The 26504-nt window shown below is 40.3% G+C and overlaps 2 protein-coding genes across 12 annotated transcripts in view; both read right to left on the bottom strand.

The window, feature by feature from the left end:
• Window positions 1-6327, bottom strand: part of wdr70 (WD repeat domain 70) — a 40242-nt gene extending 33915 nt beyond the window's left edge. Inside the window, exons 1-8 of one of the 2 annotated variants that reach the window (XM_004074912.5) lie at window positions 6221-6327; window positions 5905-5967; window positions 5687-5770; window positions 4684-4789; window positions 4043-4244; window positions 3076-3135; window positions 2591-2724; window positions 1820-1973 (exon numbers count right to left, since the gene is read on the bottom strand). In XM_004074912.5, the coding sequence (XP_004074960.2) occupies window positions 1820-1973; window positions 2591-2724; window positions 3076-3135; window positions 4043-4244; window positions 4684-4789; window positions 5687-5770; window positions 5905-5967; window positions 6221-6245 (828 nt within the window). In that variant the 5' untranslated portion in view covers window positions 6246-6327. Of the gene's footprint in view, window positions 1-1819; window positions 1974-2590; window positions 2725-3075; window positions 3136-4042; window positions 4245-4683; window positions 4790-5686; window positions 5771-5904; window positions 5968-6076 lie in introns of both variants that reach the window. The other variant, XM_023960773.2, reaches the window with a different exon arrangement.
• Window positions 6328-7523: 1196 nt separating this feature from the next.
• Window positions 7524-26088, bottom strand: cplane1 (ciliogenesis and planar polarity effector 1). Of its 10 annotated transcripts, none has more exons than XM_020707665.3 (50): window positions 25788-26088; window positions 25386-25516; window positions 25121-25256; window positions 24920-25039; window positions 24587-24819; window positions 24398-24498; window positions 24165-24321; window positions 23969-24072; window positions 23714-23896; window positions 23338-23587; window positions 23020-23223; window positions 22184-22938; window positions 21880-22070; window positions 21135-21215; window positions 20885-21040; window positions 20154-20321; window positions 19838-20069; window positions 19614-19744; window positions 19305-19522; window positions 19047-19211; window positions 18747-18894; window positions 18550-18659; window positions 18317-18454; window positions 18122-18233; window positions 16673-16967; window positions 15530-16597; window positions 15111-15241; window positions 14935-15020; window positions 14787-14848; window positions 14409-14643; window positions 13990-14334; window positions 13276-13905; window positions 13023-13195; window positions 12859-12943; window positions 12702-12783; window positions 12378-12512; window positions 12106-12174; window positions 11926-12011; window positions 11312-11522; window positions 10954-11216; window positions 10302-10392; window positions 10043-10180; window positions 9927-9960; window positions 9646-9777; window positions 9385-9565; window positions 9260-9300; window positions 9031-9186; window positions 8440-8558; window positions 8074-8333; window positions 7524-7978 (listed from the first exon to the last, which is right to left on the bottom strand). In XM_020707665.3, exons 2-50 carry the CDS (start codon window positions 25464-25466, stop codon window positions 7814-7816), a joined length of 9447 nt encoding a protein of 3148 aa, XP_020563324.1. In that variant the 5' UTR covers window positions 25467-25516; window positions 25788-26088; the 3' UTR covers window positions 7524-7813. The 10 variants fall into 10 exon arrangements, 9 of the variants coding, with proteins under 9 accessions (XP_020563324.1, XP_020563327.1, XP_020563328.1 ...); XM_020707668.3 differs by having other exon boundaries at window positions 9385-9562; XM_020707669.3 differs by having other exon boundaries at window positions 12714-12783.
• Window positions 26089-26504: the final 416 nt, after the last annotated feature.

The raw sequence follows: 26504 nt of genomic DNA, 5'->3' as shown, positions 1-26504 counted from the left end.
TCATTGAAGCGAGCTCTCTCGGCAGCTCCAGATGGGACCAGGCAGGCCTCGATTGTAGGCCATCCCGGAAAAACAATACTTACAATCAATGGGCCTTCACTTCAAGTACTTAGGCACGGCTGGGATAAACCCTGCAATAATGCATTGCAGCTGCTGCCCAGGGGTCACTGGTCACCAATATGGTGGTCTTGACTTCCCTAAAGTGAGTTGAAACTGTCCCTCCCACACACACACTCTCTCTCTAATCTCATGGGGTAAACCGTCATCCTCATAGAGGGTAAACAGATCGGAGGCACAGGGCTAAACCCAAAAGGCAAGATCGCCTGGTGTCATTTGAAAAGCCTTTTTGGGGCAGTCCTGTTCCAACAAATGTAGAAAATTTCCCCCCCTCCTCTCATTTTATCAGACGCAGCTGGGAACATTTTTTTGACGTCCTGTTTGTTGGTGAACAGGGATAAATAAATGGATTAAGAAGGCTGTGCGCCGTGGGACCGCTCTTCAGCAAATTATCACATTTTTATTTATGCTAATCTCCAGAGAAAACCCAGAAGCTTCATGATTTACGACACCAGATTTCACACCTGGTCCTGATAATAAAGCAAGGAGAGTCCAAAAATATGTCATCTTCAAAATGTATTCCTCACCTTTAAAACAGATCATATTTGAAGCTAAAAAGATGTTTTCTATTTTACTGCAGCGAAGTCTTAAAACACCACATGGATTTAAAATTTTAGAACAAACATGGGCCAATGTATTATAAAATTATTATTTTGTAAATAAATAACTGAGTTTTAAATGCACATAGATGTGTTCACACTAAGATCAAGACTCCTATTCAAACAAAAAGGTGGGTCGGTGGCAACACTGCTGACCTTTCTCCTGTCAGTCAGCCACAGATACAACCTTTGACCCCTCTTTTTTGGTTCCTCCCCTTTATTTATACATATATTTATATATTTGAAAATAAATGTGCACAAGTAGTATGTTTACTTGCTACATTAGCAGAAAATTAGAATAATGCTTTAAACTGGGAAACTAAGTGAAAATATAATTACAAGTCTGGTAAAACAGTGTTTTTCTAGGTTTAATATTATTCCAAACCACTAAATCAATGCAGTTTACATTGATCTTTTTCCATTTCCACCTACAAACTAGTTTTATTTGGTTTTGAAAAACTTTTCACAAAATTAGTGATTTAAATTGAGCAAATGGGGAATTTCTATTAATAATTTTAGGATTCCTACACAAAAATAAAGTTTTTTTTGCCAGATACTTCCTATGTCTTTAAAGGAAATTAAATTCATGGATTGGATTATTGGGTTTTTTTTAATGTAGCACATCAGGCTGTGGCATCAGACACAAGGATGGAGGTTAAAAGACTGACTGTGGTCTGGTCCGAGCTCTGAGAGGTTTCTTAGCTTTTACTGTTTGAAATCTCAGAGTGGAGATGGCTGTGAGTGTAAGTCAGATGCAGACTGCTCTCCTAAAAAAGCTGCTGTCACTCAGCACAATGGAAGATGCCTTTCAGCCATGTTTTTGGCAAAAGGGTAAAAACAAAAAAACAAAAGTCTTGCAGAGACTCACTCATTTATGATGAGTTATTGTCAACTGGACAAACTTAGTTCCTGTGTTTGCTCAGCTCTGCTCTAAAAAAAGTGATTGATTTGATGGTTATAATACTGTTTTGTACTGCTTGATTCTGTGGTTAAAGACATGAACTCATTTGCTGTTAGATCTAAGCAAATACACAGAACCACATTAAAAAAAAGATACGCTATCCTTAAAAGAGAGTAGATTAAAGTTCTGTGTGTTGATCTACCTTTGTGTTTGCCATGTCTACAATGTACTGGTCTCCCTTTATACACTCCATGACGTTGAAGCCATCCCGGTCCAGAACCTTCGCTTGTGCATTACCAGAAACCACCAGCAGGACGTCACCAGTGATGCTGTATTGCAGGGACTTGATCTGATGGCTGATCAACACAAACGACAAGGACAAATCAGACACTTTTAGGAACAATCTTTGAAGCAAATTGATTAAATGTCAACAGAAAATTCTATCATGTACATTTATGATTTGAATTTTAAAAAATTATAAGCTTTGTACTATCACAGATGTGTCTATGACTAAATCTAGGATGTCAGTTCAATATTATTTTTGTTGTTTTTATTTTTTTGTTGTGTTTTCATTTATTAAGTCTTTAAGTAAAGGATTAATGTATTCAAATGTAAAACACAAAACTTCAATTTTGCAAGATTTTAGTTTGTAGAGATTTTCTGGAGGAAATGGAGGAGCTCAGATTTCTGAATGAACTTCAGCTTCTTGGTCAGCTGAGCCGTCTAGATTACCATGTAATTATATTTAATGTAGTGTAAAATGTTCTTAATGGGGGAAGCCCGACCCACTTCAGTCCACTTGTTCCCAAAAACAGAACAAGAATTTGACCTCATGATGGCTTCAGTTAAACAACAAAATAAACACATATGCTGTGTGTACAGTTTGGCACACTTAAATAAAGTCTGTGTAATTGTTGTTAGCATGAAACTAATGAAACACATTTCTAAACAACTGTGTTGACGTTCCACATACCAGTCACAGGGCTGCAGGGATCTGAAGGCCTGCAGAGACTGGTCCATGCCGGCAAAGTCCCAGAACCGCACGTCATAATCGTAGCCCCCAGTCACCAAACGGGCTCCGGACGGGTCCAAGGCAAGAGCTGATACCTGAAGAAAGAAAAGAAAAAACCTTATGGACAGTTGGTGAGACTGCACCGTTTAGAAGCAAAATAACAACCAATGAGGACTTCTATTCCAAAAAATACTTCAGAATTTAATCAGTCAATCGGTTGAGGTAAAATAATAAGATAAAGTGAAGTTTTGTGTTCTCTGTCTGTTTGGGATTAAAGAGTCTAAAGCTGCAATCAAACTTCTTTTCTTTAATTTGCATGAAGATGAAAAAACAGCCGTTAGAAATTTAGCATCAGTGCGGATTTTACCGAGCTGCGTTGCTCTTTTGTTTTACTACAAACTAATGTAGCAACCATTACAGCCGAATGCTGGAAGCAAAAGCCTTACCGTCTTGGTGCCATGCTGCAGAATTATCTCATGAGTGTCTGGAATTTTCTTCACTGGATCCTGCTCGAGTCATGGAAAGAAGAAAGTTAAAAAAGGAAAAGGGTTCGTGCAGATATTTCATTCGTGCTTGTACTGCAGTAGATTTTTAAGACAACCGCACTGTAGTTGAGGATTTGGGCAACTTTGACCCAGCTTTACCTACTTATTTAACAGGAATAAAATGGGTGTTTAAAATATAACAAGATTTTAATAACATACTTAAATAATAATTTAAATATATTAGCTTGGCACTTCTTCCACTTTCGGCTTCTCCCATCAGGGGTCGCCACAGCGAACAAGTCGCATGGTAAATTTGGCAATGTTTTATGCCGGATGCCCTTCCTGACGCAACCTTCTCAAACCGGGCTTACTTGGCACTGAAGGACTTAAATTATGCTGCCACCTTGTGGAAGAATTTGGCACCAACAGCACAAAACCTCAGAAATTTTGATTACGTAGTTTTACTTAAGTAAAAAAGACTGAAACTTCTAAAGTGTATGTTAAAAAGAAAATGAATACATATACTGGTAGTCACAGATAAACTTAAACATGTCATAATCAGATTTCAGCAAAAATAATAAAATTAAAGAGAGACCATGTCCAAAAAAATAAAAATTCTAGAAGATTTAGATTAACAATAGACACTTCTTCCTCTTTCGGCTTCTCCCATCAGGGGTCGCCACAGCGAACAAGTCGCATGGTAAATTTGGCAATGTTTTACGCCGGATGCCCTTCCTGACGCAACCTTCCCAAACCGGGCTTGGGACCGGCACAGAGGTAGAGAAGGGAACAGGGAGCAGCCCGGAGTCGAACCCTGGTTTCACGGACGGAAGGCGCCGCAAACCAGCACGAGCTAAACCGGCTCCCTAGATTAACAATAGACAGAAAACCTTATTTTCACATGCTATAGATTATAATTGTTTCTCACATCATCATCATCCTCTTGTGTTCCCCCTTCATCATCATCATCCTCGTCATCACTGACTGCTGTATTGCCAGTGTAACCAGGTGGAAGAGGTGGTCCCACAAGCTCATCGTCCTCCTGAGCATCAGGCCGAGGGGGCGGCGGAGGTCCGACCAGCTCAGAGTCAGATTCACTGTCATCACTGCCGCTCCCGCTTTTCTGTGCTCTAAATATGAAAAATAATTCACATATATAAGGGACCAGAGATGCTGACCTGGTTGATCAGTCCAAAACCAACATATATTTATTTTTTATTCACCTAAAAATTGACTTAGCAATAAAAGATAAATATAATATTAACAACAATAACATATAAAATTTGATTTCTTTTGATGCCCCACTTCAAAGTAATATATATAATAAAGTATAAATTTTAAGTTACACCAATACCCATTACAATGGATTCTAAAGTGGTGCTCATATATTTATATCAAAAAGGCTTCATTGCTATCAGTGTTTCACCAATTAGTGTTTGTCAGGGATTTATTCCCATTTTTCATTTTAAAAAGCAATCATAATTCACAAGTCTGGATGTATATTTGCTCATACAAATCACACAAATATTTTTGTAACTTCTGGACAAAAAGACAGAAAACCAGGCTTACCTGGAGGCCGCAGCAGACGCTTTGGTTCCCTCACTTTGAACTGATGCTTTGACTGACTTGGAGCTCTCTCCTTCCACCTCCATCTGAGCCTCCCTCTCTCGATCCTCTGAGAAATAATAATACAGTCAAGCCACTTTTACATGTGATTCGTTTAGAAATTCCAGAAAAAATAGGTCCTAGCATCATTAGTAAAACGTTTTGTCATACACACGATTAATACAAAAAAAAAGTATTGCTGTAGCAATGAATCGACTTAATCAATAAATCCATTTCTATTCCTACAACCCTTATCAGATCAATCTGTTGGTTTTAGATAATACCATTTAGAATAAGGCACTGTAGGTTTATTTAACTTTAACGTAAAAACAACCAAGTTCATCACAGCGGACAACACACACGTGATTGCAGCAAAAACAGACCAAGCCTTTAAATATGTGGAAACACTGAATTTAGCAAAGACATGTGACCATACAGTGTGGTACAATGTTCTAACAATGTTTTGTTTGCATTATTTTGATGTGGAAAAACAACAGTTGGCTGAACTTTATGAAACTAAAATGTGAATGAATTTGTCTTTAATTCTTGTTCACTTGTACACATGTTATAATCTTGCAAGAAAAACAAGGAATCTGGAAAACTTCCCCTGCACTGTTCAGTACCAGGTATTTATCTCTGAGTCACACTGGTTACATGTTTGGCTAAAGTCCTGGATCGATTTTAGGTCAGTGATTCAGATCATTCAAAATGAATCAATGTCAACTATAAATAATATCAGCAACCAAAAATTATTTGAATCAAATTATTGTTCAAAATCAATGGTTACACTCCAAAAAAATTGTTTTCACAACTATTATAAAATACCAGTAATAAAATAATTCTCTATGTGTGGAGTGCACAAGATAAACTTTGAAAATAGTTTGTCATGAAGGCAAACACAGCAACATTCCTCTGATCATACCTGAAACCGTGAAGGTGAATTATGATTATGTAAACATTAACATACCTAACACACGCTGACTCCTTTCAATTGCAGTTCGTCTGGTCTGCTCAAAAATGGCATTGAAGTCAAATGTGCGAGCTTTCTTACCTGGAAAATACAAATTACCATGACTTAATTTTGGAACATGGGTGTCTAAATTCACAAACAATAAAGACTTTAAGATACAACATGTTTACAATACAAAATAGACTGAGCCATTTGTCTGCTCGGACTTTACATACCAAACCCAGAGAATCCCATAACAGATCCGATTTCTCCATCGTCCTCCATCATGTAGCTAGATTCTGACAAAAAAGGGGGAGGGGTAATATAAAATATTTTAAATGATGTTTTGAGATATCACAGTGTAAGCTAATATTTTTCTTAGCATAGTCACTGAATATTACATTTTACCTGAACGAACTTAGGGCAACAAAACAATTAAAAATAAAGTTGGCTTAAACAAACTCATTGATCAATAACAAACACAATAGAAATGAAACGTGTATTTTTTTAATCGTTAGTGCAAAGCACCTAATGAAAGTAAAAAGTTTCTACCTTTGTGCTCCTTTTTAGCGTCCATGTTTTTAAATGGTAACCTCTGACTGACGGAAGTGCTTCGTTCTGTTTCTTCGCTTGGTGCAGTGAAATCATCTCGCCACAGCGCCACACAGAGGCGCAGCGGAGGAACTTCAGTCCACGAACGCATACATGAACGTGTAAATGTGACTTTTGCTAAAAAATGTCCCTTATAAAAATTGTCCTCTGGAAAATGGCGCAAAGATTACGTTCATAGATTTGTTTGGATTATATTCCCAGTCTTTTACACATTCTGTTTTGCACATGACTGTGCAAAACAGTCAGATTATTTCTGCTTCTCTCAGATTAAATATAGTTGCAAAGACTTTCCTGTCTATAAGTACCAAATAAAAAGATTTTGGAATTTTTACTTCGTACACTATGATTTATAGAATACATTTTTGCATTTAAAGCTTAACTATGAAACAAAATTAACTTCTATCAACATGAAAGACTTGAAACAAAAATCATATCCAAGAGTAACAGTTTGGAGTTTGATTCCAATTATACATTTTTAGTTCTTATGTAAAAAAAAAAGAAAAAAAAAAGATTTGCAGCTTTAAAAATGGTTTTACACGCTTGCTAAAACATTTCCAGCCCTCAGAAATAATTTACAGGTCCTCAAAACATCTTTCACAAGTGTCACTCACAGATCTGCAGAAGAAACTAGTTACAATCATAGAGTTTGACATAAATGTATTGTTTAACCCTGGAGAACCCACAGTGGCTTTTTTTTTCTTTTTTTGTTGATGATTACCAAAATGAACAAACAAACAACAAAGTTGGGAAATTAACTAAAAAAGCCTAAAAGAAAATTGTTCTTAGGTCCTCCAGGGTTAAACTGACCAACTAAGCAGCATCTTTCTCCTGTCAGAAGTTACTCAATGTGCTTCCATTTAGGCTACTGTCCTATTAAATGGAAACACTGATTTACACTGATTTCTACAAGAGAATCTTTCCCTTTTTCTCTTATGTGATAACTTTCTTCATTCAGTTTGTCATGTCATTGCGATAAACACCTCATCCTATCCTTCACATAATTCAAATGGTATTTTTTATTGGCTTATGTTAAAGACAGCAGGTGAATCAGAATAAACATACCGCTCCATTAAAAGTGCATTTAAGTTTTGTGGAGGACCCAGAAATCTCATAGAACAAAAACATCTTTGTGAATTGAAAATTTGAAAGTGTTGTATACAAAAACTAAAAAGAAACTTCAAAACCTGCAGTAGAAAGTGCCATTCAGAGCACATGCAATGTCAAAGGTCACCAACCAAACGCCTTCTTTCCATGCCTTCTTTATTCCTAACAATAAACTGAGCCAAGCACTGATATCAAATTTATCATTTACAGTTTAATGGCTTAAAAATACATGCTCAGAATTTGCTCCAAAAAGGTCACTCTATTTGTATGTTTTGAAAATGCAAACACTTAACTGTTTAAACATTGGGGTTTGTGCAAAACTAAAGTACAGAAATACATGAAATAAATATATATATACAAATGTATTAAAATATAACATATTACATTAGTATAGGCACTTGACAAGACATTTTATTCTTCCTGTGTTGCTTAAGAGTCCACATCTGACTCTTCTGCAGCAGCCATTCTCTCTATAGCTGCCCAGTCTATTTTACTGAGGCAGCTGTCTGCACTCTCAGACAGATTGTCCAGCCAGTCTATCCCTGAAACTCCACGGGGATCATTTTCCTCCTCATCCACAAGCTCTGTGAGAACCTGAGAAATTATAAACAAAATAAAAAACACAGTAAAGGCCAGTTCGACGAGCATTAACATTTGCAACTACTAACTAAGTTTAATGACATTCTTACAAGGTCAGACCGCTGCAGCCTCTGCGGTCTATGAGGTCCTGAACTGTCCAATTCTCTTCTCCCTTCCACTTTAGGCAGCTCCCTGTGAATCCTTTTGTATATAGCACCCCCTCTTGAATATGTCTGGTTCAGTCGAGGTTCTCCCTGGTGTCCATCGTCTCTGGTTTCATTCTGGCTGGCTGCATCACTTTTAGGGAGCGTCTTACTGAGCATGCCGCGTCTCGTCACCTGAGACAGTCGGTCCCCTGGTAAAAGAGTCACTGAAACCCAAAATCCCAAAGTGAACAATTCATTTTTACTGAAAAAGATGTTAGCAATCCTTTAAAATGTGAAGTATTTTGATCAACAAAGATTTGAAAACAATACCAGGCCGATGAAGTCCCAGTCGTCTGTGAAGATCCTCTGAAGGCGGTCTTTCCACAGAGTGTGTCTGCGGGTGGAGCCGAGCTTTTCCCCTTTTGCCACTGACGGACACACTGTGAGGCCTGTAAGAAGATTTTCTTACGCTATTATGTCATCACAGTTTGGGATTTCTGATTACAGGACCATAACACCAATAAAAGATGCAACATCTATCGACAGTCTCCAAGGTTCATCAAAGAACCCAGGCTGACTTTAGCATAACTGGAAGCTTAGAAAAAGAAATCACTCCATACAAACTGATTCTTGCTTTATTGATATTTTTTTAGGATTACAGACACAAATCTTCACAGACTCCGTACCTACAACGGTTGCTATGATTTTTGTAGCATCCCATCTGCAAATTGACTTCAAAATTGTGCAACTGTAAATGAGATCCCTATTCACATAAATTTGTAGGTTGTTTTTGTTACCACAAGAGCAGCTCGACATATTTAGAATGACCATTAAAAAATGTTTGGAATTGTAAAAACTAATCAATAATTAACAATAAGGTGAAATTCTAGATCCCGATCACCTTACTGTGGTAGAAGATACCTGCTGAGCGGAGCAGCGGTTGACCACTTTTTGGACAGAACCTGAGAACCTTCAGTGCGTGAAGAACTCGCTTGGGTTCCCGGAGGAAGATTGAATTCACCGGCCAAAGACCAAGCCTCCTTCATGCGCTGGTCGTACTGCTCCAGAAGAGTGAGCCTTTCAAATGGAGATGAAGAGTTTACACACAGATGTGCCAAGTATTTTCAACAGAGCTGAAACACACACTTACTTTTCTTCATTTTCTCTGGTTTTCCGTGAGGCTGCTCGAGTCTATTGCAGAAGTGACAAACCAAATGGAAATGATCACAATAAAAGAAACACATAATCGGACATCAGTTCAAGAAGAAGCTTTACCCTGGATGGAGAGGCAGTGTAAGGTTTGTGTTCCTGCTCCCTCAGACGTGCTCTGTGTTTCTGATATGCAGCCAGTCGTTCCCTGTGTTTCCTTCTCATCCATATCCTCAGTTCATTCCTGTCCTCCCGGGAAAAAGCCTGTCCCTCTGACATCCAGCCACTCTGCTGCAGGTCTTGCCTGCTGGGGGGAGTCAGATTTCTCAGCCTCAGTACAAACGACTGAATCATGGACTAAAAAAGGGAAAAGAATTGATGCTGTACCTGTTGTGCTGCACAGTCTGGGATTCGAACAAATCCAGGTCGGTTGGAAATAAATATCCTTCCTTTAGCAGCTCGTCTAACAATTCCACCGTATCAAATAACTCGGATTGGCCCGGGTCAGCATCCGTCCACCTATAGATTTAGATTAGAGGGAATATATTGTGAGATACGAGGAGGTGAAGTATCCAAACTTATAAAACTCATTTAGTTAACAAATGATCTGTGCGTCTTCTCAAACGTATAGTTAAATGATATTAGGGTCTACAAAGACTTAAGCTTACTCATGAGATATCTCGTCTGCATCTGTAAAGTTATCTGTAAGTGAAGAAGAAACATGAAAAGTTGTCAGTTTCCAGAAAACAAAAGCGTGAGTTCAAGCTGATTTAAAGACTTCTACCTGGTGGTGAGTGAAAGGAGGAGGCTCCAGCTTCATCACTGAGAAGCAGGTCTTTATCGTCATGCTGTGTAGGGTTTTTATCAAGCTCTGATGCATTTATTTCAGCTGAAAAGGCTGGATCAGGTCTCTGTGTCCATGCTGTCAAAGATAATCAAGAACTAAAGCAAACAAGAATCTAGAAGGTATTTTTTCTGTATGCACAACACATTTGTGGCTTTCATAACAGCTTTTTACGAGTGATCAGGTGTTTAGGTCTCACCTTGCAGAGGAAGAGACAATCTGACAGTTTTCTTTGTTGCCTTGGTGGGCTTCACACTCGGTGAGGAAAGCTTTTCCAGGGAGTTCACCACCTGCACAAAAACACAGCAACAAACAAGGAATAGTCTATAGTAGGGCAGCACGATATGAGGAAAACTTGCGATTTACGATATTAGTGATGAATATTGCGATGGCGATATGACTTGCGATAAATGAACAAATAGCAAAATAACTAAATACATTATTTTCATTTCACTGCAACAGTTTAATTCAAATAAGAGTCAACAAAACTTAAATTATATTGGACCTTCATCTACATAGGTCTTTCAAACATCTAACGTATAAGGACTTCTTCTGATTGGTATTTGATGTAAATTTTGATGTAAAGGAGCTCATCCGATTGGTCAAATGCATAAATGGATTTATTTGATTCTTTAAATACTTCCAGATGCCAAAAGATTGTTTTAGCACATTTAAGATGACCATTTATGGCAATTTTCACCAACTTTTGCGATATGCATATTGCACATCTTGATATCACGATAACGATAAATTTGCCATTTATTGTGCGGGCCTATTCTATAGTTTTACACAAGAGTCCATTGATAAGCTCACACCAAAAAAGAAACGCTGCAAAAAACAATTTGAGCTACCATTCTGGATTTTACGAGGTCCGTCTCAAGATGATCCGCGATGTTCTGCAGCGCAGCAAGCTGGGCGTCCAGTACTGAGAGGCGTGAGGAGAACCCCTCAGAAAGGAGTGAAGGCGAGGCGTTCTGACGGACGCCACTTTGGTTCCTGATGGCTCGGCAGATCTCAGATTCAGGCAAGTTCTCTGTCATGTTCTGGGATGTAACCCTTTCTAAAACGCTTCTGGACCCACAGCTGCTTTCTGAGGGAGACTCCTCGGGCATTTCTAGTTCAAAAGAAAGATGTTTAAAGAAAAATAAGCCAACTGCTTTGCATTTGCCTATTATAGTATGTTAGTCAGTGCTAAGATATTTTAGAGACCTGGGGGAGTGGTGAGCGGCACACAGTTATCTGGAATTTGGACAGCAGAAAAGTCATTCCTGAGGACGGAGGTTGCAAGAACATGAAGCTGAGAAGATGTGGGCGAGGAAGGTCGAATGGAAGGAACGTCTCGTATTTCTGGAGCAGGACGTGGTGATCCATCTTCACCTTCGAAATCTAAAACACTTAGAAATTGGCGGCCAGGTGGACTCTGCAAGTCATGTTCAACAAAACAGAGAAGCTTGTTGAAAGGTTTTTCTATAGATTAAAAAATGAATATTTAAAAAAATATGTATAATAAAAGTTCATGGTGTGACAATAAGTCGCTATATTGTTCAAACAAACATTTCAGGTAATTGAATATAAACAACAGAAAATGTCCAAGAGCTCGTTTAAAGTAGGTCAAAAGCTAAACCTGGTTTCACATAATAGTATGTTGACTGTTATGGGGCATAAAGCATTAAGGTAAAAAGCAAGTAGATGGAAATATGAGAGAAAAACCTACAGTTAGAAATGATAACTTTTTCTGTCCCAAACTACTATTTAAAAACATAAAAGTTGCAGCCACAATGTTGAATTTGAACACGCTCCATCAAAGAAGAAGGCTTTCTTACGGTATTCGTCTCTGGTTGCCATGGTTGCTGCTCTCCGTCTCGAACAGGATCTTCATAAAAAATTTGGAAATTTGCTGAACTTGTTGCTAAGGGAAAACACACAAAAAGTAGATTTTCATTTTACTGTAATAAATGTAAACAATAAAAACAAAATGAATGTTTTCTCCTAAATTTCCCAACATTTTGGGCTGCCAGTCATCACAGAGGCTTGGACAGATATGGCTTTATCCACAAGTTGTGGCGGACAATCTAAGGAAAGAAAAAAAAATAATATTTAATTATCAAAAACTGATTTTATGGTCACGTTTATGCCGCGTAATTCTGACATGTCTGGACAAAAAAAGAAGTAAACCTACAAACATTTCAAAGTGTGCTATTTAAAGGGAAACAAAATAAAAGAATGTAGAAAATGGTTATCATTTCAAGGAGGTGGAAGTTCGTTGGTGACTGACCCGAGTCTGTGTTGGTGGACACGTCATAACACTCCGGGGGACGCTTACTTGTGGAAGCCATGGCTTGGAGCTCAGCTGAAGTGGAAAAGATCTTACCCAACAGTTTCTGACCGGTTAGGGAGTCAACTGTAGGTTCTAAGAGGGAAACCCCAACAACAGTTTAAGTGGAACTTTATTATGTTCAATGAAAACACACATTTTACTCTTGGGTCACCGAAAGATTTGCGTAAAAAAAGTCAAAAATATTTGTATTCAAACTGTTTTTTTCTTGATAACCAACGTTGGAAAAAAAACACAACGTATCTAATTTTACTCAAAACTTACGAAAATAATCACCTGGGATGTCCTGATCAGAGCGGATTTTCTCAACAACTGCAGGTTCCTCACTTGTAGGCAACGCTGGAGTCTAAACAGATTGAGAAAATGGATGTAAAGATCATTTAGAAAAATGGGTCAAACTTATAGGACTAAACTGTTCTACCTCTTGAGTAGGGATGATAGACTCATTTGGTCTAAACGTGACCTCAGATTTCCCCCCTTTTGCTTTTTCCTCTCTTCTTTTATGCCTTTAAATGACACACGATCAGTTGAATATTAAGGTTACTTAATTAAAAAATGACAGAAAATAAGTTAAAGTAGCTTTACCTTTTGTTGGGGGCACAGCTGGACGAGGTGATGGGCTTTTCAGGAGATTTTTGAACTCTGAGCAACTGAAGAGCAGTTTTTTCCAGTTCCTGTTGCCCAACCCCTAAATTCTGCAACTCTTCCTTAGAGATCAGACGGGTCGTATGGGTTGAGGGAACTGGCCGGGGTACCATCTGTGGTACATCCAAAAAAACTACATATAACTGTCGAACCAGAATGTAAAGAAGGTGAATTCCTAAACGTTGAAGCTTACCACTTTGGGCCCACGGTTGATCTGCAGAAGCTTGATCGGAGGCGTTTCCGTCACTGGAACTGGAATGAGTGCAGAAGGTCTAGAGAATGATGGGAGTGGTAATTTAGGGAAGGTGATGTTGTGATGTGGAGGTGGCTGCAGCTGCAGCAAGCGAAGTCCCTGAAACGGTGAAGGTGTATGAGCAGGAAAAGCAGGAGGGAGCTGCGGGGAACTGTGACTTTGGGGATGAAAAGTCCTGGAAGTTGATTTGTATGGGCGAGTTATTGGAGATGAAAATGTATTTCTGTCTTCCCTCCCTTTGTTGAAGTCAAGTTTAGTCTTTGCCTGAAAAGATCTGGGGATTTCCTGGTTTGCAGTGGGATATGCGTGTGGTTGAGGTGCCGGTGGATTTTGTGAAGAGGTGTGCTGGGACAGCAGAGGGCTGGAGAATTTTAGCAACCTCAGACCTAACATTGGAGGAGCAGAATCATTCTGTGCACCACCATGAGAGCTTAGAGGTACAGGCGTGCTCTGAACTGCACGCCTGGTGTTGGTGGTGGCCAGGAGTCCTTGTGAAGAGGGGATTCGTTTCCTGTTTTCCATCTGCTGAACATCTGGGGACTCTGCTTGCACAGAAAGTGGCTGCATTTCCTGAAAAAACAACAACAAAAAAACAAGCAAAAAAGTAAGTTTTGTTGAAACTATAGGAAACTTTTATAATTAGAGATGAAATACCTGATATTCAGCACCACTGATGCAGACATTGGACTGTGGATCTATGTTGGATTGATGCTGGTTGGCTGCGGAGGATGTTGTGGTCGTCAGTGCTGCAAACTGACATCCAGCATCATTATTCTTGAGGTCTCTGCAGCCTGGCTTTGGGACAGGTGTCTGAACTGCTGCAGAGACTGTAGATTGATTAGGTAATGCATCCTGGTCGGGGATAAATCTGGTGGCAGATGATGATATATCAGGGAGTAAGCAGGTCATGTCAGGCTGGGCCACAGAAGACGGTTGCTGGGCAAGTAGGTTAGAAAATGAAGCTCCAATAACCTCCCGCAGACTCAAGTAGTTGATGTGCTAAAACACAGAACACATCATTTTAAGTGAGAGCTAAAATGCTAAGTCCAATTCTTTCTTGTGTTAGTTCTTACCTGAACCAGTCTGAATAGGTCTTGACCCAGAAGCTGCCTCATGGGTGACGGAGTTGACGTCAGATTTAAAGTCGCAGAATCTACTGTGGGTTCCTCAGCTGTGGGGGTCTGAGGCGGGATTTTTGGAGGATCGATCACTGGATCTGAGCGCTGCAGATTGTTTGAATCAGGAGGTCTGGCCTGAACCAGAGTCTGAGGTTGGTTGTTAGGTTGTGCTTCTGGATGACCAGAGGAACTGTAAGTTATTAAAAATAAAATTTTAAGGCAAAACCTTTTTTGGGGGATCAGCAGATCCATAGTTATCAGAGCCAGAACAAGCTTCTTTTTTTTTGGCTTCATACCTACACTCATCAAAATTCAATTAAACTCAAAACTTACATGGAGGAACAGGGAACTTCTTCAGCCTTTCCTGACAGGTCAATCTCTGCCGGTTTTAATCTCTGGACGATAAAAAAACAAAAGTGTTTGTTTTTCGAACAGCCTAAATGACAGGCAAAAACTGATATGATTAAGATCTGGTCATTACAGTTTCAGGAGAAAAGCTGTTTGCAGTGTCGTCTTCTCTGGGACCGGACGATGGCAAACCCAAACATTCACTGTCACCGCCTTCGTCTAGAAATAATCGACATTCGAATGATGGTTTTTTTTGCAGGAGTCTCCATCACATCAGCTTAAAACAACCAAAGTAAATGTGTAGCATACTTTCTTTTTCTGGAGTAAGATTTAAGTCATCATCAGGAGTGAGATGTGGTGAACTGGCAGCATCCTGGTCAGCAGGCGGAGGGTTCGCCTGAAATGTTGGATGTTCCTCTGGTTCATCTGTATGAGGATCGCTAAAAAGGAAATTAGAAAGTACAATTTGTGGATGTCAAAGAAACTAATTCATTAAATATAAAAAAAATAAACAGATGGTTTTTCTTTGTTTCTCATGCAAGCAACTTTCCATTCTGATCCTCTAAATTTTATGAAATGTGTGTTTTCAAACCCTTTTTGAGTTCTAAAACATGATCAATTAAAAAAAACTCACAAAGCCTTGTTTTGAATTTTGAATTAGGTTTCCTTTTCAAGTATCCAAATAAATCTTGCTATGGGTATTCTTATAAATAAACTGTTTTAGTTACCCATCACTGATGCTTTCTTGATGAAAATCCTGATCTGGAGCACTGTGGGCTGATCCAGGGTAGCCTGTATCAACACTGCTCTCCCTCTCAAGCTTCCTCTCCTCCCCAGGCTGCAGCACAGGGGACACAGTCAGCTGCACCTCTGGAACTTGGATGTGGGAGGCGTAACGGTCGGTCCCCAGCACCGCGTTCAACTCCAGCAAACTCAGGGAGGTGAGAACAGCAGGTGCTGAAGCCCTGACACGAATCATCACTCCGTCCCCGGCTCCTCTCCCTTGTTCTTTCTTCTTTTTGTCACGGAGCCCAAACGGCACCCCTCTGTCGGCCCATCGCACCATCCACTCCAGCAGCCTGCCGAGCTTCGGAAACCGAGCCTCCAGTTTGGGATCTAGGCCCTGCTGTAAGTCGGAGACAGTCTGTACAGATGCTGAAGAGTCAAATGGGAGATTTTCTGGGAGCTGATCTGCTGTAAAAGCATTCTGAGCAGGGCTCGCTTCAGAACTAAGAACTGATCCATCCCCCCTCCTAAAAGATGCAGAGTTTTGTTTCCAGAGGCCAAACAGACCTCTCTGTTGTGGGCTTCTCTGATCAAAATGAGAACTGACAGAGAGACAGTCCCTGGATCCAGGAGCTTCAGTCCACAAAGACGATGCCTGCAGCTCAGGAGTTATACTTTCACTTAAAGGCCTGTAGCAAGCCCCAGCTCTGAACAGTGGTGCATCACTGCCCGAGTGTTTCCTCTCTTTTTGACGCCGATGAATGGTGGTAAGTATATCAAAACTCAGAGAGTGCAACTCCTTCTCCCTCAGCTCAGAGCAGAAGCTCTTCAGCAAAGGCAGCTCACTGCCAGAGTCCACTCCAAGACAGCTACCCCTCTCTAAAACATAACTTAGAAAGAGCTCCAGAAAATGAAGATACTCGTCATCCTCCAGCTCAAACTCCCAGGACCCAACAGTTGGTTGGAGCAGCTGCTCCTTCTTCCTGGCTTCTCTGAGACCCTGATCTTGACCACTACCAATCTTAACATCCGTCTTGATTTGTTCTGTTTTCTTCTTTGCTTTTTTGCTTCTAAAAAAACAATAAACAACAGAATAAATTACACACATACACCTTACAATGATTGCATTTGTACTTTCTGACTACCTGGATCTGGAATGTCCTTTAGACAAGTTTGTATCAGATGTTTTGCCTGCTGTGTCAGCATCACTGCACGCTGGCTGGAACTCGCAGTCACTGAAGGTTCCCTGATTGGTACCCAGTGACGGCTGCCTTGGTGTGCCTGTGGCGCATTTGCTCTCCGTGTCTTCCTCTTTCTCCCACAAATGGAGCACGGGGGGAGTCAAGTGTCTTTGCAATCGCTTCAGGTGTTTCCTTCTTTGTCTGAGTTTTCCTTGAATCAAACTCGTCATCGGCACATTTGCTTCCTCTTCAACTCCATCTACAGAACAGGGAAACGAAAGGATCACCTCAAACTAACGCTTTGATCACAATGCCTTTTAGAAACAAAAAATGCTTAAAAGGTTTCAAAAACGCAGCTTAAAGTAAAAAAAACATCCTTATTAGGTAGAAATTTTGAGTTTAACAACTCAAAAAATAGACAACAGTTTAGATTTTACACTATAAATTGAAATCTAAAAGTTGATACTCGAATACAAACTGTTGAGCTTGAATCACTGAACTTTCTGCATTTTAAGGATTTTATTTTTCTCTCATTTTCAATCCTCATGCCCTCCTTTCACTACATCCATCTTCCTCTAGCTTTCTTTCCTGGTACCTCCAACCTTCTTTTACCAACATTAGCACTGTCTCTTCACTTAAGGTTTCATCATTTATCTCCAAAACATCTAACGTGAGCTGTTCCTCTGATGGATTCATTCCTGATTCTTTCTATCTTCATCACTCCTTCTTCATATTTCTTTTCATTCTTGCTGATCCTCTTGTGTCATATCACCTTCCTCCACCCATTCCAATGATTGCCCACCTCTTTCTAACACTCTCCATTCCTCTGGACAGTTGACTGTAACTTTAAAGTCCTTCACCTTCTTCTCCTCTGCTTGCTGTGATCTCACCGTTCCACTCCTACTCTTCTCATTTCCACACAGATTCCATGTCTTGCTGCTGCTGATCTTCGTTTCTCTCCTTTCCAGAGCAAACCTTCACCTCTGTAGCAGTTCTTCCACCTGTTCTCACTACAGATCACAATGTCATCTGCAAACATCACAGTCCACAGAGAGTCTCGTCTAACCTCATCTGTTAATCTGTCCACCATAGAAACAAAAAGGAGCTCAAAGCTAGACCTTGGTGCCTTCCCACCTCCATCTTAACTCCTCTGTCTCACCTACAGCACATCTCACCACATCTTCCAGCTCTTATACATGTTCTGCACAACTCCAATGTACTTCCCTGCCACTCCCGACCTTTTCATACAAACCACAGCTCTTCTCTCTGTATCCTGTCAAAGCATCTTTAAAGCAGTGAACTGTTGCTCACTTCTGACATCATTGCAGCTCTCACTACTCGTTCCCTTAACTTCATCAGCTTTATTCCTCTGTAACAATTTCATATGTAGTTAAATTAGGAAACTGACTGTACCAAGAACAGTGCACTGCCTCAGTCTCTGCAGCAAAGAGTTGTACTTCTCCCTCAGAGGTACGCTGACAGACTCTTCCTCCTCTGGGAAGGTTTCCACAAGTGTGTCTGCTACCTGTAAGAGAAAAAAAAAAACCTAATGATGACAAATGTGCATTTAACTTTTTCCTACAAGTTTAATTTGATTGGGAATGCCACCATAGACAGAGGAGGTAGGTCTGAGACTAGGCTGAGCACTATGTCCTGAAGAATTTCCTCAGCATTGAGGAAGTGAGAGAAGGGCAGAAGACGACGGGCCCAGCGGAGAGCGTCCACAGACAGCGAATCCAAGTCCGACTAAACACCGAAAAACATAAACAATTGTGAACTTTGATCAGCTGTAGGGGGGTGATCACATCCTCATGTGAGGGTCTAAAACACAAATGTCGTACTTGCTCATCTCCATCATGCCGTCTGGAAAGCTGAAACCTTCGGCAGTGAATGGAGAGCTGATCCCTGACATGAAGCATCCAGCATAAAGCACACAGCTCCCTAAAACAGTCTTTTAACAAAAATATATTCAATTTGTAAAACATTCAAAAAGATTTTTGATTACTTTAATCACTGATCAATACAACTGATGCATTACCAATAGTATGAATAGTGTCACTGTCCAACTGGGGGTCTTTTTTGGCCCTTCTTTTGAAGTATCCACCATGAGCTATCAGCTTCATCAGCTCCTCTGGAAAACTCTTTTCCTCCACTGCAGCAGAGGGATACGCATACTTCTTTTTGATCTGAAACAAGAATAGATATGAGAAATCAAAGTGTTTAATGCCCAGCTATAATCATCAAACTTAATTTTGGCCTGGTCTGACATTATTTTGAAGTTTTCTTTGACTTTTTGCTTCTTTTTTTCTTTAAATAAGTGATCCTTGTAGGGACAAACCTTGTGAAGGATGTGTCTGGCACGGCCCAGCCGACTGACGTACCACTGGGCAGCAGGATGGCAACAACAAGCAGATCTCAGAAGCAACAACAGTCTTTGGAGAACTCCAGACACTTTCTGGCGACATGCAACCTCCGGAAGTTGCCCCGCCGTTCCCCATGGGTCCTGAGTTTCCCAAATAGTCAAAAGTTTTTTTTTTTTGTTTTTGTTTTTTTCACACATGTGAATGTGTTTATGGTAATATATTTTAAGCAGTACCTGTGTGTTGGGAGAGGGCTGTGGGCAATACAGAGGTGGGGAAGGCAGGTACAGCCCAGCAGGCACCAAAGCAGGCAGAGAGGAGCACATGTCTTTTGCTGCGTCCAGCAAGGAAGACAAGAAGGTGGAAATAATATCGACTCCTGCCATGACAGAGGCTTTCAAAATCTCTTGAATGGAACTTTGCAACAAGTCCCAGTCTTCTCCTTCCAAAGGCTCTTCAGGAGCAAAATTAGGAGAATCAACAACAACAACAAAAGTTAGATAGTTGTCCCCAGGAGTCTTTTAAAGATGATAAATCCGTCTTACCTGTAAAGCTCTTCTCATTGCCTTTATCTGCGTGTTCCTGAGAGTCCGATTTCAGAAGACACTCCAGCTCAGCCTGAAAAATGCTTTCTGGTGTCAAAGCTTTTGGCAGTTGGAAATCCTTTCTCCTGAGCCTGTCACCAAGGAAACCGTTGAGGAACAGAAAATGAAAACACAGACCATATTGTCATCCATTTGTTCCTTCCGTAGAATATCTTTAAACTCACCGACTGAATTTGAATTTTTCTGACCCGTAGCAGGTATAAGCCAGGCTCAGAGAAACGGCAGTCTTCCAGTCTCCCAGATGATACGCCATCCACACAGCCTCAGGGAGCAGCCCGCCAAGCAGGAGCAGATCCTGGGCATAGTCCACTGTCCAAACCTCTGACAGATGTTGCTGTCGGACAGCTCTGGCCACTTCCTCCTGGCAGAGCAGCACCAAACGCCCAACGTCTGGGCCTAAGAGAAAATTTTACTATGACTTTTAAAATCCCTAAAAGAATTTTAGCTTTTGAGATGGTGCAAATTGTTTGGAAGCATAACCGTGAGGAAGATGGAGTGGGGGGAGCACAGCCACATTGTGAGCAGGCAGAATGAAAAGTGACTGATTGGTGAAGTAGGAAGCCATGAATCTCCCGAGGCTTTGAACCACCGCAGAGGCTGCGTCACTGTGAAGGTCTGTTGGTATCCATCGGCAAGGAAGAGAACCTGCTGCAAAGAACCAAAAGAATATGTTCGATTTTTGCTACTTTACTGTGAATTTATAATGGTGGCTTTCTGAATTAACGCATATCACATTAGATACTTGGACAGCTCTAGATTATCGGCATTTCTACATCATTCTAAAGTCAATTTCATTAGCAAGTGGTCAGAAAAACCTTTGATAACTTTGTGACAAAAGTATTCTAAAATAAAGTCCTACTTGAATGTGTTAGTTTTTTTTTATGAACTATTTTATTCATTAAAAACACAAAGTTTACTATTCGCTAGTCTGGAACAAATTATATTTTATAAATGGGATTAACTGCAGGATAGATTTACCATATCAGGATCAACAGGGGACATTTGTGTTCCAAAATTCAATTAATGCTCATCCCATTGTCAAATGTTGTGATGGAATGCTGGCTTGTGTGTCTGGACAATGATTTAGAGCATTTACTGTTTAAGGGTGTTGTTAGATGAAAAAGTTGCATGAAATAAAACAACTGCCTCGATTTATTTTTATATACTGAACTTCAGGCAATCAAATAGAAAACATAAATGATATGACGAACTTGTCCCACGCGTCTTCTGGAGTCCAGATCGGAGCAGAATGAGCTGGGCCATGTGGTCTCCCATCTCTTGCGCTTCTCTCAGTTGGTACTGTGATAGCAGACTATAAAGGAGTGCCAGACAAAGCCGCGTCTCTTGAAAGACGCTGCGATAAGAGCCTCAAAGAATGAAAGAAAAAGAAAAACTTGATCCTTTCAGGCCAAACAAGACTGCAAAGTAGAAAACATTCAAAGCCAACAGAAAAGTTCTTACTTTTGTTGATCTCCTGAGAGATTTGTACTCGCCATGCATGAGCACTCTTTTGATAAAGGCCACTCAGGAAGAGATGTTCACCTGGATGTGGAGTTAAAATACCAGTAATATATAATAAAACTGTATTTACATCAAACAAAATGTGCTTGGCCACACTGAATTCCAGCTGTGGAGAATAATCCCAGACATCTCCAATGACCCACATACATGTTTACATACAAGAGAAGTTGTGAAAATCTACCAGACTGTTTTCAAATCTGTCTATTGCAGCTTAAGTTTTACTTTCATGTTGGTCTTTAATCTAATTAGTATAATTTCATTTTTCAAAATATCTCAATGGACGTCGGTAAATAACAAAGCTTAAGCATTCTGCAAGAAACTCAGCTTTTTTGTTTCTTAATTTGTTGCTTAAAGTGAACATGTATTAGCCTTGTCGTCATTGTGTTTAAAAAAAAGGGAGTGAAATTATTAAAATGTGTATATACGTGTTAGTTATGTTAAAGAAATCGATGGGTTTTTATCTGTTTGCTAAAAATCTGACAGATGATGCAAAATAACACAGAGAATGCATTTGGATTTTATTTTGATAGTCTGTTCATTTCTTTATAGTTAATATTTTTTTTTATTATTAATAAATTGGTGGTGTAAATTTAGAAATTTCTATTTGCAGCTTTTGTTGAAGCTATTATGCTGCCTAAATCAGATCATTTACTTTCATAATAAAATGATTAGTTGTCCATCAAACCTTGACAGTTCAGCAGTGCAGGGCCGTCCCCCAGCTTTTCTCCTGTTGCCTGCAAAGATGTTTGGACCTGAGACATAATAAGAGCCAGCCTTTGCTTTTCCTCCTCTAAACCGTTACAGCTTTGAATGGTGTTCAGTTCCTCTGCATACTTTTGGATGACATCATACAAAAGCTGCCACACTCCTAAAAGTCTGCCATTAAAAAAAAAAAAAAAATAGAATTATAAATTTACGATTGGAATCTCATAATCTCATAGAACTCTTTGCCTGTTATTCATGGCTGATCTCAGACAGACTGCCTTTACCTGATGGAAGGTCTTGGTTTAACAAGTTGAGGCCATTTTCCCTCCTGCAGGAAATGAACGTGATATACATCTGAGAGCCACACCTGGGGCTGAGAAGGGGATTCCTCCTCAGAAGACCAGACAGCTTTTTGCTCTGAGGTGTAACTCGTGTCAAGAGAGTCAGAGATCATCTGAATAAGGAAAATGATTCTGGACAGACTTTGGGAAGAAACCTGACAGGTGCCAGTCAGGTGGGAGTCGGGGTGAGGGTTCAGCAGAAGACGTACAATCCATTTACTGAACTCCACCACTAGCCTCAAGCAGCGTGGTCCCTCTGAAGGGCTACTATCCCAAGGAAGGAAAGATAAAAGAGCTTTGATGAGGTGCAGGAGGCGAGTGAAAGCCAAGGTATTACTTTCTCCCGAACGACAAGTGGGATCGGGCATCAAGTGGAGTAAAGCTGCAAACTGAACCACACAGCAAAGCAAATGCTTTAACAGAAGAGCTCTATGCTCCACTGCATCTCCCAGGGACAAGCCAAAAGCCCACACTGTTAGCAGCCTGCTATGGATCTCTCTGAGCTCACGACGAAGGGAATTCTTCTTAATGTCCTCACCATCTTGGTCATAAACTTGCCCAGAGAGGATTTTTTCACTACTGTGGGTTTTTAGGGCATGAAGAGTGTCAAACATCGAAGCAAACTCCAAACAACCTCTGTCCCGGACATGAGAACCAGCAGGAATTCCATCTAAATCAGACTCCTCGTCAAAGAGAGCCTAGAAAAACACACAAAAGAGAGTATTAATCCATCAAATCAAATCAGCATCTAAATGACTAGAATATAAAACGGAAGAAACCTGCACGCTTTCAAGAAGCTCCGCAGTTCCACCCGATCCTGGTCGGTTCTGCAAGAAGAGCGGCAGCTTAGATCCATTAGTGACTGCAGCTGAAATGATGGAGTCTGTCATGGTTGGCCGGTCTGGGAGTGTGGCTTTGAGCTCTTCAGAGCTGCTGTCCAGATTCAAGTAGCAAACAGAGTCCAGCCACGCCTTCACATAACCCTAAAGCGGTAAACACGGACACAAAAAGGCCAAAAAAAGGTCAATTACATCTCAAAAAGACCCAAAAAAAGCTCTTTTTTAAAAGACAAATTAAAGGTTTCTAAGTCAAATCACCTTTGATCGATCTAGTTTGCAGCTAGTTGCCTCAAGATCCTTGCGTATGTCTTTCAGGAGAGTTTTTAGTATCAGGGCAGGGGAAGGCCTGTCTGGCAATCTCATAACTGTGGCCATGTAACCATCAGATACGATGAGATAAAAAAGCCGTGGATGCCAGGTCACAGAATACCGCTGCCTTAAGATGTCGCGCACCGACATGCTGGAGCTCGACAAAGATGCTTCACCTTTACGTGCAGACATTGGCGGCCTTCAGAAAAACAGGAAAAAAAGAAAAGTTACTCACACTGGATTTATACCTCATTTACGCTTAAGATACATTTTGTAGATGAAATCAGAAAAACAAATATTAAAATGTGTTAAGAGGAAGATGAACCTGTAAGTGACAAGTGGATGTAAGGGCAAAAAGTGTGCAGGACCAAAGTCAACACTGCAGCCAGAGCTTGTCAGAGAGAGAAGTCCCCCAAGACGAAGCAACACAAGAAGAGAGCCTCTTTTCAACATGCAGCCTAAAAAAAGTCCTCCAGGTGACCAGCTGACACTGCCAACCCAGTAAGACCTGAAAGAGAATACCAGTCAGGATTCACAGTGAAAAACATCCATTCTTCTTTTAAATTGCACGTATTCTGACCTTATGTACTTGGATGGGATGTCCACTTTCTTGCACCCACATCCCCCAAGACTACTTGATATCGAGATGAAATTCTGTGTGCTCACAAAAAGTACCTGCGTAGCCTGAACAAGAAACGTTACAAAAAATCATTCTGACGGTTCTGAAAATTAGGGAAGCAAAGAAAATTGAATTACAATGTTTAAGAAACACCCACCTGAGGCTTTCTCTGGTTCAGGACGATGGCTAACAGCTGGCCATCCGGCGAGAAGACTGGCACCAAAGCCCCTCTGGACTTTACTGGCTGACATGGAGGGGTTAGACGGGGCAAAGGGTACTTCTTGGTGACCCAGTGAACACTATAACGCATAAAACTATATAGAAAAATGTCTCAAGTTAACGTGATGTTCCACTGAAAGTTCTTTATGGTACAAAGAACGGTTTACTCACCCCACAGATTGGCCTTCTTTCCACTGAATTTTAAGTATAGTAGTGATGAGGTTCTCTCCAGATGTGAAAACAAACGCTGATAAACAAATGTCACCTACTACCTGTAAGAGTTTAGAGGAAGATTGAATGAGAAATATTCTACAACAAAATTCTAAAAAAGAAAACATGTATATAAGTCTCTTTACAAACCTCAGTTTTGACAAAGATGGTGGTTTGAGATGCTTCTTTGTCGCTTGAAGAAGGCAAGATGGTGTCTACAGGAGCCTGTATGAGCACCCAGTGTCCTTCAACGGGGCCGTCCCGCAGGCCTGCCAAAACCCTGGAATCCATGCACTCCCACAGGAATACTTTGCCACTAGTGGCTGACAAGAGGACACGCATCCCATCACATGAAACTTGGAGAGAGAGCTTTGTAGATGTGCCTGTAAAATGCAAAGAGACATTTAAAATGTATTGCTGTGATTAAAAGGTTTCAAGGGAAAAAAGTATGCATTTTTTTCTGTTAATTAATCCATTTTATGCCTTGAGATGAAGTGATCATCTGAACTACTTCAGGGACGGCGGTGGCAGTCTTCAACAAATCCTTATCTCTGTTCCACAGAAACAGTTCTCCTGACATGAGAAGTCCACAGAGCCACAACCCTGGTAAGCAAACAGAGATGTGAGGATGGAAGATCAGAGGTGGCCATCTTTCAGAGTCTTCAGTGAACCCACTAAACCCACCGTTACGAGAGGAAGCCATTGTCACCACATTGTTGAGCAATGGATGAAGTTTTGGTGTCTTCTTCTTGGTTCGACCGGACACCATGTTGATCTCACTGATCCGCCTGTCATCTAACACAAACACAGACTCCTTTTCCTAAAGTAAAACAAAAATGTTTACAGTCACTTTATTAAAAACAAAATACAGCAGTATTTGTACTTTATTTTGTCATTTTTAAATACTATCTCAGCTTTAGTAAATAGATTTCATTGTATTGTGAGTTACCTGCCCGAGCCAGCAGAATCGTGGCCATGGTTTCTTTCGTTTGATGCTTGATGACAGAAGAACCTCCAGCTTCAGCTCCATCGTTCAGAGACAGCATCAGTACTCTTCCACTGAAGTGCATTCAAGAACAGCTGCTTATAAGAAAGAAATCACTTTTATGCTAATTTACTAACAGCACCAATTCTAACTGTAAAAGGAACATCTATTTAATCCCAGTAAATCCATTTAGACACAATTACAGACGCCAAGAATACCACCTTATAACAACTAATTGAGGCAGAACCAGAGAATAATCGTTAAGTTATAGAGTTAGCTACATAGCTAAATGCGTTAGGTCGCCTTGGCCTGAGTTGGTGCTTTAAATTATAATTTAGGCATTTTAAAGACATGGGATTTACTCACAGGCTAAATGCAAACCCGTTCGTTGCGCTAGTGGCAATGTAATGACCAAAAATGTCCTTTTTTTTGGTAAATAATCGTGAAAGTTCGAAACTCCCTCTGCTTGAATTTTCAGATTTTTTTCCCATGATCCTCTTGGAGGAAGCTTTGTTGGGTTGCCCTAGGAACGTAACTACCTATGAGGAAGCCGGTCAGACAGAAAAACAACAGATCCCTAATAAACCTATAAAGTAGTCAACATTTTAAATAAATAAAACCTCTGTTTTTGCCATTTCTCTTCTGCTGTTTTGTGTCTCCTTTGTCTGCTTTTATTGCCGCTTTTAACGGAACAGTGAAATTATGGTTGCAATAGCACGTTGTCTCCAGCAGGTGGCAGAACACCACAAGAGAAACTGTATGCAAGCATGTGAATGAAAACCTGTGATGGCTAAGCTGAAAAAACCTTATTTACTGCTTAATAAATGATGTTTTCATTGGTAGTCACAGAATTTATCTTTGTCATTTTTTACACAGCTCTATTAATTATCTCAATGTCTATTTGCATTATGTGATCTTTCTCACTTTTGGTTTGTACTCCTTAAGCAACATGTTCTCTGGCTGGCTGGTTACACAGAATTATTAGGTCTGCCTGAGGCCCCTGCTGGTATTTAATTACCCCTGCAGCCTCTTCGTTTCATCATGACGGAGATGACGGCTGCCATTGCTAATAGGTGAAAGAAG

The sequence above is a fragment of the Oryzias latipes genome, chromosome 12 (assembly GCF_053564925.1).
Source record: "Oryzias latipes strain Hd-rR chromosome 12, Olatipes_Hd-rR_3.1".
In the NCBI taxonomy this organism is placed as follows: domain Eukaryota; kingdom Metazoa; phylum Chordata; class Actinopteri; order Beloniformes; family Adrianichthyidae; genus Oryzias; species Oryzias latipes.
This window is presented reverse-complemented; position numbering and strand designations above follow the sequence as displayed.

Coding starts and splice junctions, on each gene's coding strand:
- cplane1 (XM_020707665.3), bottom strand. CDS start 25,466: ATGGAGCTGAAGCTGGAGGTTCTTCTGTCATCAAGCATCAAACGAAAG. Junction 13,196..13,275: donor TCAACCGTGGGCCCAAAGTG/GTAAGCTTCAAC, acceptor GATGTACCACAG/ATGGTACCCCGGCCAGTTCC. Junction 9,566..9,645: donor CAGACTGTGCAGCACAACAG/GTACAGCATCAA, acceptor GACTCCCCCCAG/CAGGCAAGACCTGCAGCAGA.